This window comes from Stegostoma tigrinum, chromosome 21 (genome assembly GCF_030684315.1).
Source record: "Stegostoma tigrinum isolate sSteTig4 chromosome 21, sSteTig4.hap1, whole genome shotgun sequence".
Lineage (NCBI taxonomy): Eukaryota > Metazoa > Chordata > Chondrichthyes > Orectolobiformes > Stegostomatidae > Stegostoma > Stegostoma tigrinum.
In genome coordinates this window covers 36,712,014-36,728,925 of record NC_081374.1, presented here as the reverse complement: position 1 = coordinate 36,728,925, position 16,912 = coordinate 36,712,014, and the positions used below count along the sequence as shown (strand labels likewise).

Sequence of the window (16,912 nt, the reverse complement as noted above, 5' to 3'; positions counted from 1 at the left end):
CTTAGTATTCTGGGATAGATCCCAACAGGTCATGGGGTCTTGTTTACCGTAATGCTTTTTAAAACTGCCAACACCACCACCTTTATCATATAAACACACTCTAAACTCACCATCCATCATGTGCCCGCATGGGCCCCAGCTATGCCTGCCTCTTTGTAGGTTACATGGAACAGTCCCTCTTCTGCACCTACACAGGCCCCCAAACCCCACCTCTTCCTCCAATACATCGATGACTGTATCAGCGCTGCCTCTTGCTCCCCAGAGGAGCTCGAACAATTCATCCACTTCAACACCTTCCACTCCAACCTCAAGTTTACCTGGGCCATCTCCAACACATCCCTCACCTTCCTGGACCTCTGTCTCCATCTCAGGTAACCAGCTAGAAACTGATGTCCATTTCAAGCCCACTGACTCCCACAGCTACCTAGAATACACCTCCTCCCACCCACTCTCCTGCAAAAATTCCATGCCCTATTCCCAATTCCTCTGCCTCCACCGCATCTGCTCACAGGATGAGGCATTCCACTCACGCACATCCCAGATGTCCACGTTCTTCAAGGACCGCAACTTTCCCCCCCCGCAGTGGTCGACAACGTCCTTGACCACGTCTCCCACATTTCCCACAACACATCCCTCACACCCCGCTCTCACCACAACTGCCCCAAGAGGATCCCCCTTGTTCTTACATACCACCCCACCAACCTCGGGATACAACGCATCATCCTCCGACACTTCCGCCATCTACAATCCGACCCCACCACCCAAGACATTTTTCCATCCCCACCCTTGTCTGCCTTCTGGAGAAACCACTCTCTCTGTGACTCCTTTGTTCGCTCCACACTCCCCTCCAACCCCACCCAGCACCTTCCCCTGCAACCGCAGGAAGTGCTACACTTGCCCCCACACCTCCTCCCTCACCCCCATCCCAGGCCCCAAGATGACGTTCCATATTAAGCAGATGTTCAGCTGCACATCTGCCAATGTGGTACATTGTATCCATTGAGCCCAGTGTGGCTTCCTCTACACTGGGGAAACCAAGCGGAGGTGAGCAGAACACCTCTGCTTCGTTCGCAAACAACTGCACCTCCCAGTCGCGAACCATTTTAACTCCCCCCTCCCATTCCTCAGACGACATGTCCATCATGGGCCTCCTGCAGGTTGCAAGAACAGCAACTCATATTCCGCTTGAGAACCCTGCACTGGAATGGTATCAATGTGGACTTCACAAGCTTCAAAATGTCCCCTTCCCCCCACTGCATCTCAAAACCAGCCTAGCCTGTCTCTGCGTCCCTAACCTGTTCTTCCTCTCACCCATCCCTGCCTCCCACCTCAAGCTGCACCTCCATTTCCTACCTATCACCTCATCCCGCCTCCTTGACCTGTCAGTCTTCCCTGGACTGACCTATCCTCTCCCTACCTCCTCACCTATACTCTCCTCTCCACCTATCATCTTTTCTCTCCATTTTCGGTCTGCCTCTCCTTCTCTCCCCATTTATTCCAGTTCCCTCTCCCCGAATGAGGATCTAGGCCCGAAACGTCAGCTTTCGTGCTCCTGAGATGCTGCTTGGCTTGTGTTCATCCAGCTCCACAGTTCCCATTATCACATCCATCATGTGCTTGTCCTTTTTAAATACCAATACAAAGTATTCATTAAGGAACTTGCTTACTTCCTCTGGCTCCATGCATAAATTTCCTCTTGTCCTTGAGTGGACTTACCCTTTCCCTGGGGGCCTTCTTGTTCCTTGTATGTATGTATAAAATGCCTGGGGATATTCCTTAATCCTATTGCCAAGGATATTTCAAAGCCTCCTGGAACTAACTCCTTGTTTAAAGTTATTTCCTTTTTTGTTTTGAGGTCTGTTTTCAGTTTCCTGAATATTACATTTAACCTCTTAGGCAGTGTAGTTCAAAAACAATTTACATGACATCAGCTACATCTCTCACCAGAGTCAGAATCAGAAGGCTAGGAGCTCTTTCCAGGCTGGCTTGGTAGCTGTACCAAGGGTGCCCTGAGTCTGAGATGTTAAACCAAAGTCCTGCCTGCCTGCTCTCTTGGTTATATGTAAAACACTCCACTGCAATAAACGTGTGTGCGCACATGCCCGTGTCTTGACTGAACTCAAAAGATCCTGAGGGGTCTGGACAGGGCAGATGATGAAAGGATATTTCCATTTTTAGAATAACCAGGGACTAAGGGAGGTCACTGTTTAAAAATAAAGGTTGCCCATTTAAAACAAAGATAAAGGAAATCTTAAGGAAATCTTTTATTTCTTAGTTCTGTCTTTGGTGGAAGCAGAGTCTTTGAATATTAAAAAGGTAGAGATAGATAAATTTTTGATTAGCAAGTGAAAGATGCAACAAAGGATGTCTGATTTAATGACTTTTAAATACATTAAAATGTAAATCCAGAAATGGTTTGAGTTGGTTACCTTTGAGGGGTTCAAGAGAAAAAAATTAGGCTAGTCTGTCTTACTGGAACAGTGACCTAATCCAGTACAGGAATGCCTGGAGTATTTATGGTTTGTACTGTTCCAATTTAAAACAGGAGTGTAAACATTGAAGGCTATTTGCTTGTTTTTAAGAGCAAAATAATCAAAGATTGATGTAGCTTAGAAAACCCAGGAATAGGAAGTTTTAGTCAGTTCAGAGCAGACCTGATCCAACTGGGGTTAAAAGCAAATAAATTTCCTCTTCTAAAAGAAAAAGTACAGACCAGTTCAGGGATGCACAATCAGTAGAAGAGTTTAATTTGTGAAACCTGCAGACCAGGAGTATTATTTGGTTAGAAATCTGCATGTTGTTAAAAAGGTGAGAAAGTCTGCACTCAATTTTGAGTATTCAGTTGACAAGAGACACCTAGGAAGGATTAGTTACAAGCTTAAAGATGTGATTGGGAAGGGTAAATTCTCTGGTTTTGATCTGCAGTAAAGTGGTGCTGGGGAAAAACCCAGCAAAACAAAGCTTCAATGTTAAGATTTTAACATTTTGTTCTAATTGTGGTCTAAATCTAGGCAGCATCTTTCTTCTTTAATGCGTAATGAGCTTCTGTTCTGTTCTTGAAGAAACAGCATGACTATGCTTTACTAATTATAAAATATACAATCCATCAGGACAGATTTCATTCTGGAATTGTTCTATCAGCTGGAATCAAAGATTATTGGGGGTAGTTGAGAATGTGAAGTAAATCAGGTTATCCATGATCTTACTGAATGGCAGAGCAGGATCAAAGGCCTAAGTGACCTACTCTGCTCCTATTTCGTATGTTTGATATTTAATCTCCTCAATCAACATCAAAACACTATGAATCTGATTGTCCTGTGACACCTTGCTGCACACAAGAAAAATGCTACATTTCCCTACATTGTTACAGTGACTCTCAGGATATCCTAAGGTTTGAAACGTTCCACATATAGAAACTCTTATACGCTCCCATTACAAATGTCTTTAATTGGTTAGTTGCATTTAGATTGCCTCAGGACAATTAAAATTCCAGTCTACTCACTTGGTTTGCAAAAAGCAAATAGCACATAGTTGGGTCTTCATTATCCTTCATTATGGCTCGAATTAACTGCAGCATTGGAGTGATACCTTCAGAACAAAAGGCAATAAATTAGTGGGGGATTCATATAAATTTATGTAGTTGACTGTCCAACTGATTTCCAACATTGTATTTCATTTAGGTTGTTTTCATCCCTGTATTTCCACAAGATAGAAGTTAGGGAATGACCTAATATTTAACAGGTTTAATAATGTTTTCAACAAAATATAATACCTACCAGATCCACCTGCAATCAAACCGAGCTTTTTGGCATATTTTGTTTCTGGTGGCGATTTCTTGTCTGGTTGAATGGCAAATTTGCCTAGGAGAAGAGAAAGTTACTGTACAACTGTTCCTCTCTAATCCATCAGACTCATAATACAATTGAGTTTCAGTCATCTTAAATTTATGCTAGGATACAAAGCAAAAAGGCTACACATTTATCCTAATAAATAACTTTGAGAAAATTATTCATCTGGAATACATGCAAAATACCCTTTTCTTTAATTTACATCTATAAGCAGACAAACGTTTGAACATATTTGCAACTTGAGAGATTTAAGGTAAAACATGCTGAGCATTTAATCTCAGTCTCCATTCGGAATTTTAAAAACAAAGCAATATATTAAAACAGTACATTGGTGGAAAGCATTACAGGGCTGATCTTGTGGGCAGAGATAGGCATCACTCACTCAATAGATGGCACGGAGCAAGGAGATAGAAAGTAAACTAAAAGAACCAAGAAATTTTGACATATTTGATGACGCCACTCTTATACACTGTTCAGGTAAAACAGCCTGAAAATGAACTATCGCAGGAGTAGTCCAACTAACTAAATGCATTTAGTGTTATTACACAGTCCAAGCTTAAAAATACACTGCACTTAAGCTGACAATTTTGTAGAGGCAAAATATATTCAATTACTGGAAAACATGCATTCTTCTTACGTTCGTGATGAAACATCTGCAATTCACCTGAAGGTGAACATTACCAACTTCATGTTTCAGTTTGTAAAGCCTTCAGCCAAAATTAGTGCTCAAACTTCAACAACTAACAAGACTTTCTGATAACTTCTAAATGAGCCTGCTGGAGGGAAGCAAAACAAATACCCATTGGGCTGGAGAATTCAACATCTACCAAGAGGCAGTTCAATAATAAGTTTTGATATTCAAGGATAAGGACTAAGCCTAATAGATGGGAATGAAGGAACAGGATTTGGTAATCAGCCTGTTTAGGGCATTATAGCTTAGGGCAACATTGTACATGTCACGGCCAGTGTCTTGCATCCACCAGGAGCAAATCCTCCATTGTGTACTCTGGCATGACACAATGTTGAGGAGAAATATAGAGTAAGGACAAATCTAGCAGCCCAAACTAAATATTCTGAAGTATTCCAGCCACAGCAGAACAGCTGGCTTAGAACATTCCAAGTCAGGTTCAGTAAAGAACAGAAGGGGAGATATAGGGCTCCATATACACAGCTAATGAGTAAGATAAGGTCCCATGGTGTTAGAGGCAAGGCGATAGCATGTACTGAGGATTGGCTGTCTGGCAGAAAGCAGAGAGTGGGGATAAAGGGGTCTTTCTCAGGATGGCAGCCGGTGACAAGTGGTGTTCTGCAAAGGTCAATGCTGGGACCACAACTTTACACATTAAATGATCTAGATAAAGGAACTGTGCATTCTGGCTAAGTTTGCAGACAATTTAGACAGGTTAGGAGAGTGGGCAAAGTCGCAGATAGAGTACAACATGGGAAAGTGAGAGGTCATGCACTTTGGCAAGAAGAAAGAGCATGGACTATTTTCTAAATGGGAAGAAAATTCAGAAGTCTGAAGTGCAAAGAGACTTGGAGATCCAGTTCAGGATTCTCCCAAGGTAAACTTGTAGACTGAGTCAATAGCCAGGAAGGCAAATGCAATGCTGGCATTTAATTTGAGAGGACTTGAATATAAAAGCAGCGATTATACTACTGAGGTTTTAGAAAGCTCTGGTCAGGCTACATGCGGAATATTGTGCAGAATTTTGGGCCCCATATCTCTGGAAAGATGTACTGGCTCTGGAGCGGGTTCAGAGGAGGTTCACGAGAATGGTCCCAAAAATAGAAAGCTTAACATATGAAGAACGTCTGAGCACTCTAGGACAATAATCATTGGAGTTTAGGAGGAGGGAGGATCTAATTGAAACTTCGAATACTGAATGGCCTGGACAAAGTGGATGGTGAGAAGATGTTTCCATTGGTAGGAGTGTCCAGGACCCGAGGGCAGAGCATTAGAGTAAGGGAAGACTCTTTAGAACAGAGAGAAGGAGAAACTTCAGTCAGAGTGGTGACTCTATGGAATTCACTGCCAGAAAAAGGCTGTGGAGGCCAGGTTATTGAGTACAATTAAGTCTGAGATAGATAGGTTCTTGATTATCAAGGGTTACGGGGAGAAAGTAGGAGAATGGGGTTGAGGAACTTATCAGCCATGATTGAATGGTGGAGCAGACTCGATGTTTTCCTGTATAACTGGCTGCAGGGATCAGGCCAGTGATACTGGCTGTACCGCAAGTAATTGAGCAGTTTACGACATGCCCACATACAACAGATCTGCTCAAGAAAAAAAAAGGCTGTCATCTTCCTATGTTATAGAAGGAAGGTCATACAGCACAGAAACAGACCCTTCGGTCCAAATAATCCATGCTGAACATAATCCCAAACTAAACTAGTCCTACCTGCCTTCTCCTGGCCCATGTCCCCTCAACCCTTTCCTATTCACGTACTGATCCAAATGTCTTTTAAACACTAACTGTACCTTCATCCACCATTTATTTCTTCAGTAAGTTCATTCTACACACACAAACCAACCTCAAAAAATTTGCCTCGTGTCTTAAATCTCCTTGTCACTTCAATCCTTGTCCTAGTCTTGAAACTACCCCCATCCTAGGGAAAAGACAACATTAACTCTGTCTATACCTCTCATTATTTCATAAACTTCTATCAACCTCCTATTCTCCAGTGAAAAAAGTTAGACTATCCAACCTTTTATAACACAAACCTTCCATACCTGGAAGCATCCTGATGAGTCTCTTCTGAATCCTGTCCAGCTTGATAATATCCTTCCTATAACTGGGTGACCAGAACTGGACACAGTATTCCAGAAGAGGCCTCACCAATATCCTGAGCAACCTCTACATGACCTTCCCAATTCCTATACTCAAATAACTGAGCAATGAAGGCAGTATGCCAAATGTGTTTTTAACCACCCTGTCTGTATGTGACAGAAATTTCCAAGTATTATCTTCCTGTACCTTAGGTCCCTCTGTCAACAACACTACCCAAGGCCCTACCATTAACTGAATACGCCCACCCTGTTTGTTTTACCAAAATGCAAATCATATTTATCCAGATTAACTATCTGCCATTTTTCAGCCCACTGTCTCATTTGATCAAGATCCCTCTATAATCATAGTAGACAGTGAAAAGTATTCTATGTCATTAATTTCAGTGTCACTCACAAACTTACTAACCATGCATTCTTGTCTGATAGCACCGCCATAATGGCATCTGCACTTCCATCTTGTGCTCAATAACTCTCTTGTCTATTGGGATGTAGGAGTCTCTGGCTAGGCCACTATTAATTGCCCATCCCAGTCAAGAGTCAACTACTTTGCTGTGAATCTATAGTCATGTAGGCTAGACCAGGCAAGGATGACAGATTTCCTTCTCTTTAGGACATTAGTGAACCAGATGGGTCATTCCAATAACAATGATTTTGTTACTATCATTAGACACATAATTCCAAATTCTTTATTGAATTTAAGTTTTACCATCTGCTATGGGCATCCCTAGAACATGAGCTGGGTTTCTGGATTAATAGTCTAGCAATACCTTTGCTACCCCAGATGTGGCAGTTACTTATGATTGGAAGTTAGAACAGTAGCATCTAAAGTAGAGCAGAGACCGGGTGCTCAAGAAGTGACTCACTTTCTGACCCATGTCTTCCCACCATTTTCAAAAAGTAGCTGTAACAGGATGAACACTCACCATCTGCCTGTGCTGGTGCAAAGTTAAAGGAAGCTCAAATTCCAATTCCTCCACCATAAATTTTGAACTAATCTACTGCAGTAAGCCATCAGGCTTCCTTCTGCTAAAGCCTCAGCCATTGAAAAGACCAAAAACAGCAACATTGTGTCAATACCCTCAAATTCTCACCTTAGATGAATAATTGGTTCCTTTAACACTGGGCCATATGCTGAAATTCTCTACCTTTGTGAGAGCATCTCAAGAACAGCAGCAGGACAAGACGTTCTTGAGCTACCTTCTCAGTGCAATTAAGGATGGACATAAACAGAAGGTCAACCAGATCCAAGAGGAAAAAAACACTCCAAATTGTACTCTTGTTAAAACACAAATTGAAAGTATTCAGAAACCTACAAATTATATTAAAATTTAGCTTCCTGTAGGTCCAACAATTCCACGCTAATACTTAATATTTTAGTAAAATGCAGCCAAAGATGAAGAACCATTACACACAAAAATGCACAGGGTTTGATTACAACACCTACTGTAGCACCTTATTCTTCTTCCCAGGAAGTCTGAAAATTAGCAAGATCAACAACTAAGATTCAGAATGGCTGTATCCCCCAAAATCTTAAACTTTTCTTCTAGTTGGGTTTAAAACGTGACAGCCTAATTCAAACAAGTGCAAATGCCTGCCACTTTTTACTTTCTGAGAAGGTCAAACATGCATGTGTCAAGCCAATTTATCACGGGATGTGACAAGCTGCTTGGCCCTAAAATACTTCAAATCATTATAGCAGACTACCATCACTGTGGCTATTATCACAAACAACACAGCCCAGCTTGCATTGTTTCAATAATAACAATTATTTTAAAGTTAGTGAAAAGCAGACATTACATAATTTAGAATTTGAATCAGTGAACACATTACAAGGAATGATGCTATGAACCCTTTCTATAGCTAACAGTCAAACAGCCAAACACAAAGCTCACACCACTTATGTTAATGTAACAATTTTGTGATTATGAAGGTTAGTCCATTGCTCAATAACTCGAATTCCAACATTTCTATAACCTGACAATATCAAATTCTTTCAGTATCCAGAAACACACTGTACAATACAGTGGAATTGATTCTTACCCCATAAAAAGGTGCACCCAAAAGAAAACAAGAATTAGTTGTTCCTCTGCTATTTAATTTCATCCCCCATTCAACAACCATGTTACGTTAATGGTTTTGTGAAAGTTGGTTTCTTATTTCAAATCCAAAATTGTAGCAAGGGATTGCAAACATAAATTTCACCTTTTCCTTCATAAAAGAGTAATCCACCCGGTCCTCTGAAATGAATGGTGTCCCCAATCTTCAGGTCCTCCAGGTATTGAGACATCTTGCCACCTTCTGGGAATTTGGGATGTACTCCTTTGAAATAGATCTTCAGGAGGACAATATCAATTTCAGTAAGCTGAGAAAACTAGTTTACACATGCTCTTCATGCTACCATGCAAAACTAAAATCAGCTTCAGCAGGAAATTAAAATAGGCATGAGTGAATGGGTATCTAAAATACAAAGCCATGCATCTTGTAAATGCTGAATTATACAGATAGAAAACTGAATCTTGTAATTGTGTTTTAGGAATATTCGAACATAGAATCTAATCACGATCATAGTTTTCTGCTCTCTGGCAGATCTAAGCAATGACATAGGCTAGTCTAATTAAGTATTTGTAAGCCTATGTCAGACAATAGTTTTCATACAGTGTTTTTACAGCAAGGTATGCAGAAAGCTGCTGGGTCTGATGCAGTCCAATTATTTCAATCATTTACTAGTTACCCAACGACACTGGATTTTTAATTTGTGTAAGCTCATTGTTTCCATGAATTATTAACCCAGCTAATCTTAACATTTATGACCAATGAACTGCAAGATTAATGCTAACCAACTCTAAACAATGATTCACTTAATTTGTTTAAAGCACTACAGTTTTACATTTTGTCCTTTTATTCTTCCCCTCAACAGTATTCGTAGACAAACTGTTACTAAATATGTCGCAATTTTTAATTAGCACATGTAAAAGGCTAAAAACCTGCACAAAATCAGTATCTCAGTTTGAGATTTTTAGCTATATACCCCATCTGACATTTGTAATAACAAAGGTTCATGATATTACTTGGATCCTCTGCATGTAGCTATCCACCTTATAACCAAAGTTAAGTTTAACTTGTACTATATTTTGAGTTGAGGGAAGGATTTAGATTTCGTTTCACAGAGTTTTATGATGAACGATGCCAGGTCTTGATTTTGTTTTTAACATGCACTGAAATGAGTAAGTCAGTGCTTAGAAAGAAGGGTAGGAGACAAAAAAGGTATCCTACAATACAGGGAGACAAACAAAGTAGTTCTTTTAGAAGGTCAAGGAACATGCAGGTTTGCTACAGAAAAGAGATTTTAATTCAAAACCTGCAACTAAAAGCTAACCTAATGGAGACCATTTACACTGTTATCTTGCTGACCAGTCACAGCATAAGGCCTTTGTTTAGGGCTACTTCCACGATACTTCCAAGCTAGGGAGGAGGATGGTGGTTACATCACTGGACTGTCAGAATCATAGAATCCCTAGTGTGGAAACAGGCCCTTTGGCCCAACAAGTCCGTATCGACCCTCAGTATTCCACTCAGATCCATCCCCCTATAACCCACCTGATTTACACATCCCTGAACACTGTGGGCAATTTAGCATGGTCAATCCACCTAGCCTGCACATCTTTGGACTGTGGGAGAAAACCAGAGCACCTGGAGGAAATCCACGCAGACACAGGGAGAATGTGCAAACTCGACAGTCACCCGAGAGTGGAACTGAACCCAGGTTCCTGGCACTGTGAGGCAGCAGTGCTAACCACTGAGCCACTGTGCTGCCCCAACAGTCCAAAGTCCCCATAACATTAGTCTGGAACATGGATTCAAATCTTACAATGGCAGCTGATGGAATTTAAAGTCAAGTAATTAATAAACATGGAAAGGAAAGCTTGTCATAGTAATGGTAACAGTTGTAAAAAATACACCCTTCTTACTCACATCCTTCCTAATCTGGTTTGGCCTACATGTTATCAGACCACAACAATGGGGTTGACTCAAGTGGTGTAGCATGCCACTTCGGTCAAAGGCAATTAGGATTGCGTTACAAATGCTGACTGTGCCCGTGAAGCCCACATCATGTGGAGAGAGAAACAATTCATGTTTCAAGTCACACTGACTCTTGACACACCTTCAGAACTAAAGAGCGACTGGAAAGCAGCATTTTGGTGCGATTGACAGGAGAGGGCAGCCAGAGCAAAATACACTGATGGTGGTAAATGAGAAATGGAGATGCGAAATAGGTTGTAAATGAAGATATGGAAAGCAAAACATGTTGACTTTGCTCTCAGTAAAGCAGACCCAAGACTCGCTACAGTGATGGGGACCATCCAAGAAAAATGGAGGGTCAGAGGCCATACAAGTTGTGGAACTCACTGTGTCCTAGAAAGTATAGACTGCTTAAGTGGAAAACAGCATTGTGCCTGTAATTGTATTACATTGTTAATTTGGATAACAAGTGTGTGTCTCTTATTTTGTGATAAGACCCTCCTAAATGAACCAATAAGTGATCACAAGCCACAGCAGGAAGACCAAGATTTGGTCTGGTCCACATCAGTTTTCGTGATAATTTATAATATGAGAAGGTACAGCGATTAAACTGATAAGGCATCAACCTGAACCTTGTGAATAGCTCTGCAAGGATACTTCCCATTTTGGGGACAGAAAGAAAAAAATACTAGTTTGATTGAGTTTCTGGATAATCTACAGACACAAGGAAACAGGGTCAGAGGTCAAGCTGTTGGCCTTCAGTCAAGCCACAACAAATTATCATAAATGCACACATATAGCCCGATTAGTTTTGGGGAGATTACAGGTCAGAAAAGTTTAATGTACTTCATTTATTTTCACAGGAACCAAAACCATGACAAAATAATTCAGTTTAATGTGCATTTTACCTTTGAAGGCAGAACAAATTTAGTTACGGGACGAAATTTGCACAATAGAAGTTTTCATTAGATTGGCATAAGAAGTGTTGTTATCAGATTATTAGAAATTATGCAATAGCAGTATCCGCTGCTTGCATTCATGTGCTTAGAGAAGAGTGTGGACAAAGGGTTAGCTACTTAGGGCTGAGATAATAGAAAAGTTTTCACTCAAAGGATTGTGGATCACAAGTCTAGAATATATTCTTGAATACTGAGGTAATGGGGATAGTGCAAGATAGTGGAATTAAGGTAAATCAACTATAACATTATTTGAATAGTGAAGCAAGTTTATACCTTTATGCAACACTTGGTATCAGGATCCCAAATACATAACAGGCATTTTGATGCAAATAATCAAACTTAATCTTTAAGGAGTCAGCTGTTCATAGATTAATAGTGAATGGCAAGTTTCATTTTTGTTTAATGGTGAAAAATATTCTTCAGTCTGCCTGCTTTCCATTTCAAAATTCTATGTTCACAGAACTCACCCTATTTACAACTATATGAAACAACATTTCGACTGGTGAAAAAGAAATCGGTATTACCTTGACAACAAGATCCACGTAGCCTTTGTCATCGTCACTGCTAACTGGAGTATATGGGCGTACAACAAGACTTCCATCAATTCTTGCAGAGAGATACACATGTTTCCCTGTAGGGAAGTTCCAAATCAAACAACTGGTGCTTCAATACAAAACTAAAAACAGGTGAATTAATAGAATTTTAATTAAACTAGCAGATTTCCTGGGTTATTGCTTACAGAAGAAGTAGTTAGGGTTGTGTCTGGTGGACCACAAGTACGTTTCTTTTTCTGTTGAGTAGCTTTCCCACAAATTGCTAAGTGGAACACAGCACAAAAGGGAGTGAGAACTGTTTACAAGGGAAACAAGTATAGGAATGAGAATATGTAGAGCACTGGAATGGAGTAAACAAAGCAGAGAAGAAACATGGGGAAAAACAGTACCCTTAACTCCCACCTGGGTTTGCCTTTGCAAGAAATGAGATTGAAGGCAATCAAGGCTTTTTTTTCAAGGAATACACAAATTCTTGTATTTATGTATTACCCTAACTTTCAAAGCAACAAAAGCATTATTTTCTTCCTTTGATGGAACGTGTACATTACTGACAAGCCAGTATTTGATTCCAACCCCAACTTGCCATTCATCAAGTGCCACTTCAGAGGACAGCTGAGGTCACTGGGTTTGGAAGAAAAGGCAAATTTCCCTCCCTGAATGAGATAAGTGAACCAAATAGGTATTTATGATAACTGCTAACAGTTTTATGGTTACCATTACCAAGACCAGCTTTCTTTTCCATATTTATTAGTTACTTGACCTTAGATTCCATCAGTTGCTAGTATAGGATTTGACCAAGTCCCCAGAAAGTCAACCTTATTAGACCAGAGACATTGCCACTAACTTCCCACCCTAAAAGGAAAGCACAGTTGGGAAGGTTACGGAAGTCATATCAGTCCTACTCCCTCACTCTCCATGCCTCAATGAGGTGGCCCTAAACAAAGGCTTTGTGCTTTTGATTGTTCAGCAAGATAAACAAAGACCTAGCTAATCAACAGACAAAGATGAGGCACTACAGACATTGCACTGTACTTCATTGTCAGATACAAAGCTGGGATAAATAAACAGAATGCACTAGTACAATGTGACACAGCACATTAATGTATTAATGCAGAAACTTCCATTTTGGTTAGACCATGCAGGGAAAGATAGTGGCGTCAGGACAAGTGAACCTGGGACATTGTACAGTGAACAGCCAGTACAGCTGTTGCTCAGAGTATAAATAACTTACCCACAGGCAAACCAAGAATGTGATCTGCTGAAGGGAGAGCAAAGCGAAACCGCCTGGTGTCATGGCTCACAATCTGTTCAAAAAGCAAAAATGATGAGTAGTTGCACGTTTTGATAATGTTTGAAAAAACTGAATACTAATACTACTGTCACACTCACCTCCTTATCTATTAATCGCAGTGGGTACTTCTCATTGTGATCTTTTAAAGTGATTGCAGGTTTCTTCTTTTTTGACAAAACATAGTGTCCCACAACAACACCAACTGTTGTTACGAGAACAGCACCAATTGCAAAGAGCACGCCTGAGGCCTATAAAAGAAAAGTTACTTTATGGCAACAGGTTACAACAACATTTCACAACAATTATAGCGTAAAGTGAGGGACTTTTAATAAGAAGGGAGTCAAGGTTACTCAACTTAGGAGAGAGAATTAATCCAACAGCATTACTCAAATACAAGCTGAAAGTTAAAGTCATCACCAGTCTAACCACACCATATTGCTGCTCTTTCATTGAGACACATGACTGGTGGTGGTTTAACCTGGAGGGTTACCACACCTAAGATGAGGGTGACATTGAGAAGCCAAAACCTTCATGTAAACCTCAGCTGGTGTGGGAAGTGAATCCATGCTGTTGGCATCACTATATTGCAAATGAGCCAACCAGCCAACAGACAACTAATTACCTTAACAGGACATGATGAGTAAAACAAAAGTCAACTTTGTTATCAATGCTACTAGGCACGTGATTAAAATGGAAAAAAGCAAAATCTCATTTATGCGAGGTGTCAACCACCTCAAATCAAAATCTCCAGTGCAGAAACAGGCCATTTGGCCCACAGAGTCCACAGCAACCCTCTCAACAGCATCCCACACAGACACACCTGCTACCCTGTCCCAGTAACCCTGCATTCCCCATGGGTAATCCAACTAACCTACACAAATTGAATCAGTGATAATGGATTCTCCAGCATCTGCAGTTCCCAAGATAACAAAGTGTGGAGCTGGATGAACACAGCAGGCCAAGCAGCATCTCAGGAGCACAAAAGCTGACGTTTTGGGCCTAGACCCTTCATCAGGTGAGGGGGATGGGGAGAGGGAACTGGAATAAATAGGGAGAGAGGGGGAGGCAGACTGAAGATGGAGAAGCAGAGAGTATACGTGGGGAGGTGATAGGTCAGTCCAGGGAAGACAGACTGATCAAGGAGGCGGGATGAGGTTAGTAGGTAGGAAATGGAGGTGCAGCTTGAGGTGGGAGGAAGGGATGGGTGAGAGGAGGAACAGATTAGGGAGGCGGAGACAGGCTGGGCTGGTTTTGGGATGCAGTGGAGTGGGGGGGGGCAGGGAGGGGAGATTTTTAAGCTTGTGAAATCCACATTGATACCATTGGGCTGCAGGGTTCCCAAGCTTCCTCTACATTGGGGAAAGCAAGCGGAGGCTTGGGGACCGCTTTGCGGAACACCTCCGCTTGGTTCGCCATAAGCAACTGCACCTCCCAGTCGCAAACCATTTTAACTCCCCCTCCTATTCCTCAGATGACATGTCCATCATGGGCCTCCTGCAGTGCCACAATGATGCCACCCGAAGGTTGCAAGAACAGCAACTCATTCCGCTTGGGAACCCTGCGGCCCAATGGTATCAATGTGGACTTCACCAGCTTCAAAATCTCCCCTTCCCCCACTGCATCACAAAACCAGCCCAGCTTGTCTCCGCCTCCCTAACCTGTTCTTCCTCTCACCCATCCCTTCCTCCCACCTCAAGCTGCACCTCCATTTCCTACCTACTAACCTCATCCCGCCTCCTTGATCTGTCTTCCTTCCCTGGAGTGACCTATCCCATCCCTACCTCCTCACCTATACTGTCTCCACCTATCTTCTTTTCTCTCCATCTTCAGTCCACCTCCCCCTCTGTCCCTATTTATTCCAGTTCTCTCTCCCCATGCCCCTCTCTGATGAAGGGTCTAGGCCTGAAACGTCAGCTTTTGTGCTCCTGAGATGCTGCTTGGCCTGCTGTGTTCATCCAGCTTCACAGTTATCTACACAAATTGAAAGCAGTTTTGCCTGGACAGAAAGTCAATATGCACCAAAATTCCACGGCGTAACTGCAAGAAACAGCTCTTAGGGTGGGGAAAGAAGAGGAGGAATCCACATATTTACCACACAGTAGTATGCTCAGGCACCAAGCAACCATGCAATCCCAGTTCACTGAAGTTTACAACAGCTCAATTTCATAAATTGAAAAGATGATTAGTTTCAAGTGTGCTTTATCTGGAACAATTAATCTAAGAATCTAAAGTCACTGGGCGAGAATATACTGTAACCAGCAAATAAACAACAGCTAACAGCCATCAGGCGTGCTTCGTTAGTGGGGAAAAAGATGGTTACAGATAAATTGAGGGGAACAACTATTAATGAGTTAAACTTCCTGCACAGCAACGTAGTGATCATCATTTAAACAGAAGCAAACTTCACGTAATTATGATACAAGGATGGTGATTGCATTTGCCTCCAAAACGCCTGAGAAAATTCAGTCACTGGAGCAATCAATGGGTCCAATATTTGGGGTTGGGTCAGGAGAGGGTGCATGGGAAGGAAAAAAAAAGGCTTCGGAGAAGTAAGCAAATGTTTCCGGTAGAGAGAGTGTGTGGCTATGTTGTAACAGTCCATGCACAAGTGATTGTTGTGCTGATGCAGTTCACAGCATTGACTTCTGTTTGCGGAGATCACTGTTGCAAATGGACCTTAAAAAGGTAGGGGAAAATGATGGTGGTGAGTGGAAAGCTGCAAATAGAGAGAGAGAGGGGGGTACACTGCAAGAGGTGGGAAAACTGGCAGGCTACAGGGAAGGGTGGGAGACAGGAGACTGAGGAAGCACATGTGAGAGCACCATTTTAAATCTGCCAAAGTATTTTAAGAGCTAGGAAAATTAAAAAAAAAACAGAATTAACTCCTTTCAAATGAATGTGGGATTTCCATCTTAATACTGTACTTGATCAGAAGCTACTCTATGGGGAAAATGTAGTGAATGCTACTGTCACAGTGTAACAACAGTTATTAAATTTAAAAAGAGATGGCGATTGGAAATGCAGTAAGAATAGTAACTGCTCAGTTAAAGTCTTCCTAACACAAATGTGTTAGTTTTGACTTCATCAGTTTGTGGAAAATGAATTTAAGGTGACATGTGTGTGGTATTTTTTGGCAGTTATTTTTAGAAAAAGCTTTTGTTGCTGATTTATTCCTGTTGCAGTAATTTGAATATGATAGTATCAAAGAGGGGAATGTGGGTATGTGTTCACAGTGGCTTTAAGTTGAATAGAAGGTTGATAATTGTGGGCATTGATGATTAATTCATCTAAAACTGATGCTGAGTATCCAAATAGTGAATTAGTCAACACAAATATGACTAGTTTTGTTACACGACTGCAACTCAAAGTGGTTTACTCAAGAATGGGCATAGAAAAAAGGCTGCCTAAACCAAAAATATTAATCAATAGTCACAATGAATTTCAAAACA

At 41.3% G+C, this 16,912-nt stretch overlaps 1 protein-coding gene across 1 annotated transcript in view; it reads right to left on the bottom strand.

Annotated features, from left to right (window-relative positions):
• The window catches only part of LOC125462844 (NADH-cytochrome b5 reductase 3-like), a 39,891-nt gene that overhangs the window by 8,205 nt on the left and 14,774 nt on the right, over positions 1-16,912 (bottom strand). The window contains exons 2-7 of the mRNA XM_048553276.1: positions 13,562-13,711; positions 13,404-13,476; positions 12,143-12,249; positions 8,842-8,971; positions 3,777-3,860; positions 3,503-3,588 (exon numbers count right to left, since the gene is read on the bottom strand). Of these exons, the coding sequence (XP_048409233.1) occupies positions 3,503-3,588; positions 3,777-3,860; positions 8,842-8,971; positions 12,143-12,249; positions 13,404-13,476; positions 13,562-13,711 (630 nt within the window). The remainder of the gene's footprint in view (positions 1-3,502; positions 3,589-3,776; positions 3,861-8,841; positions 8,972-12,142; positions 12,250-13,403; positions 13,477-13,561; positions 13,712-16,912) is intronic.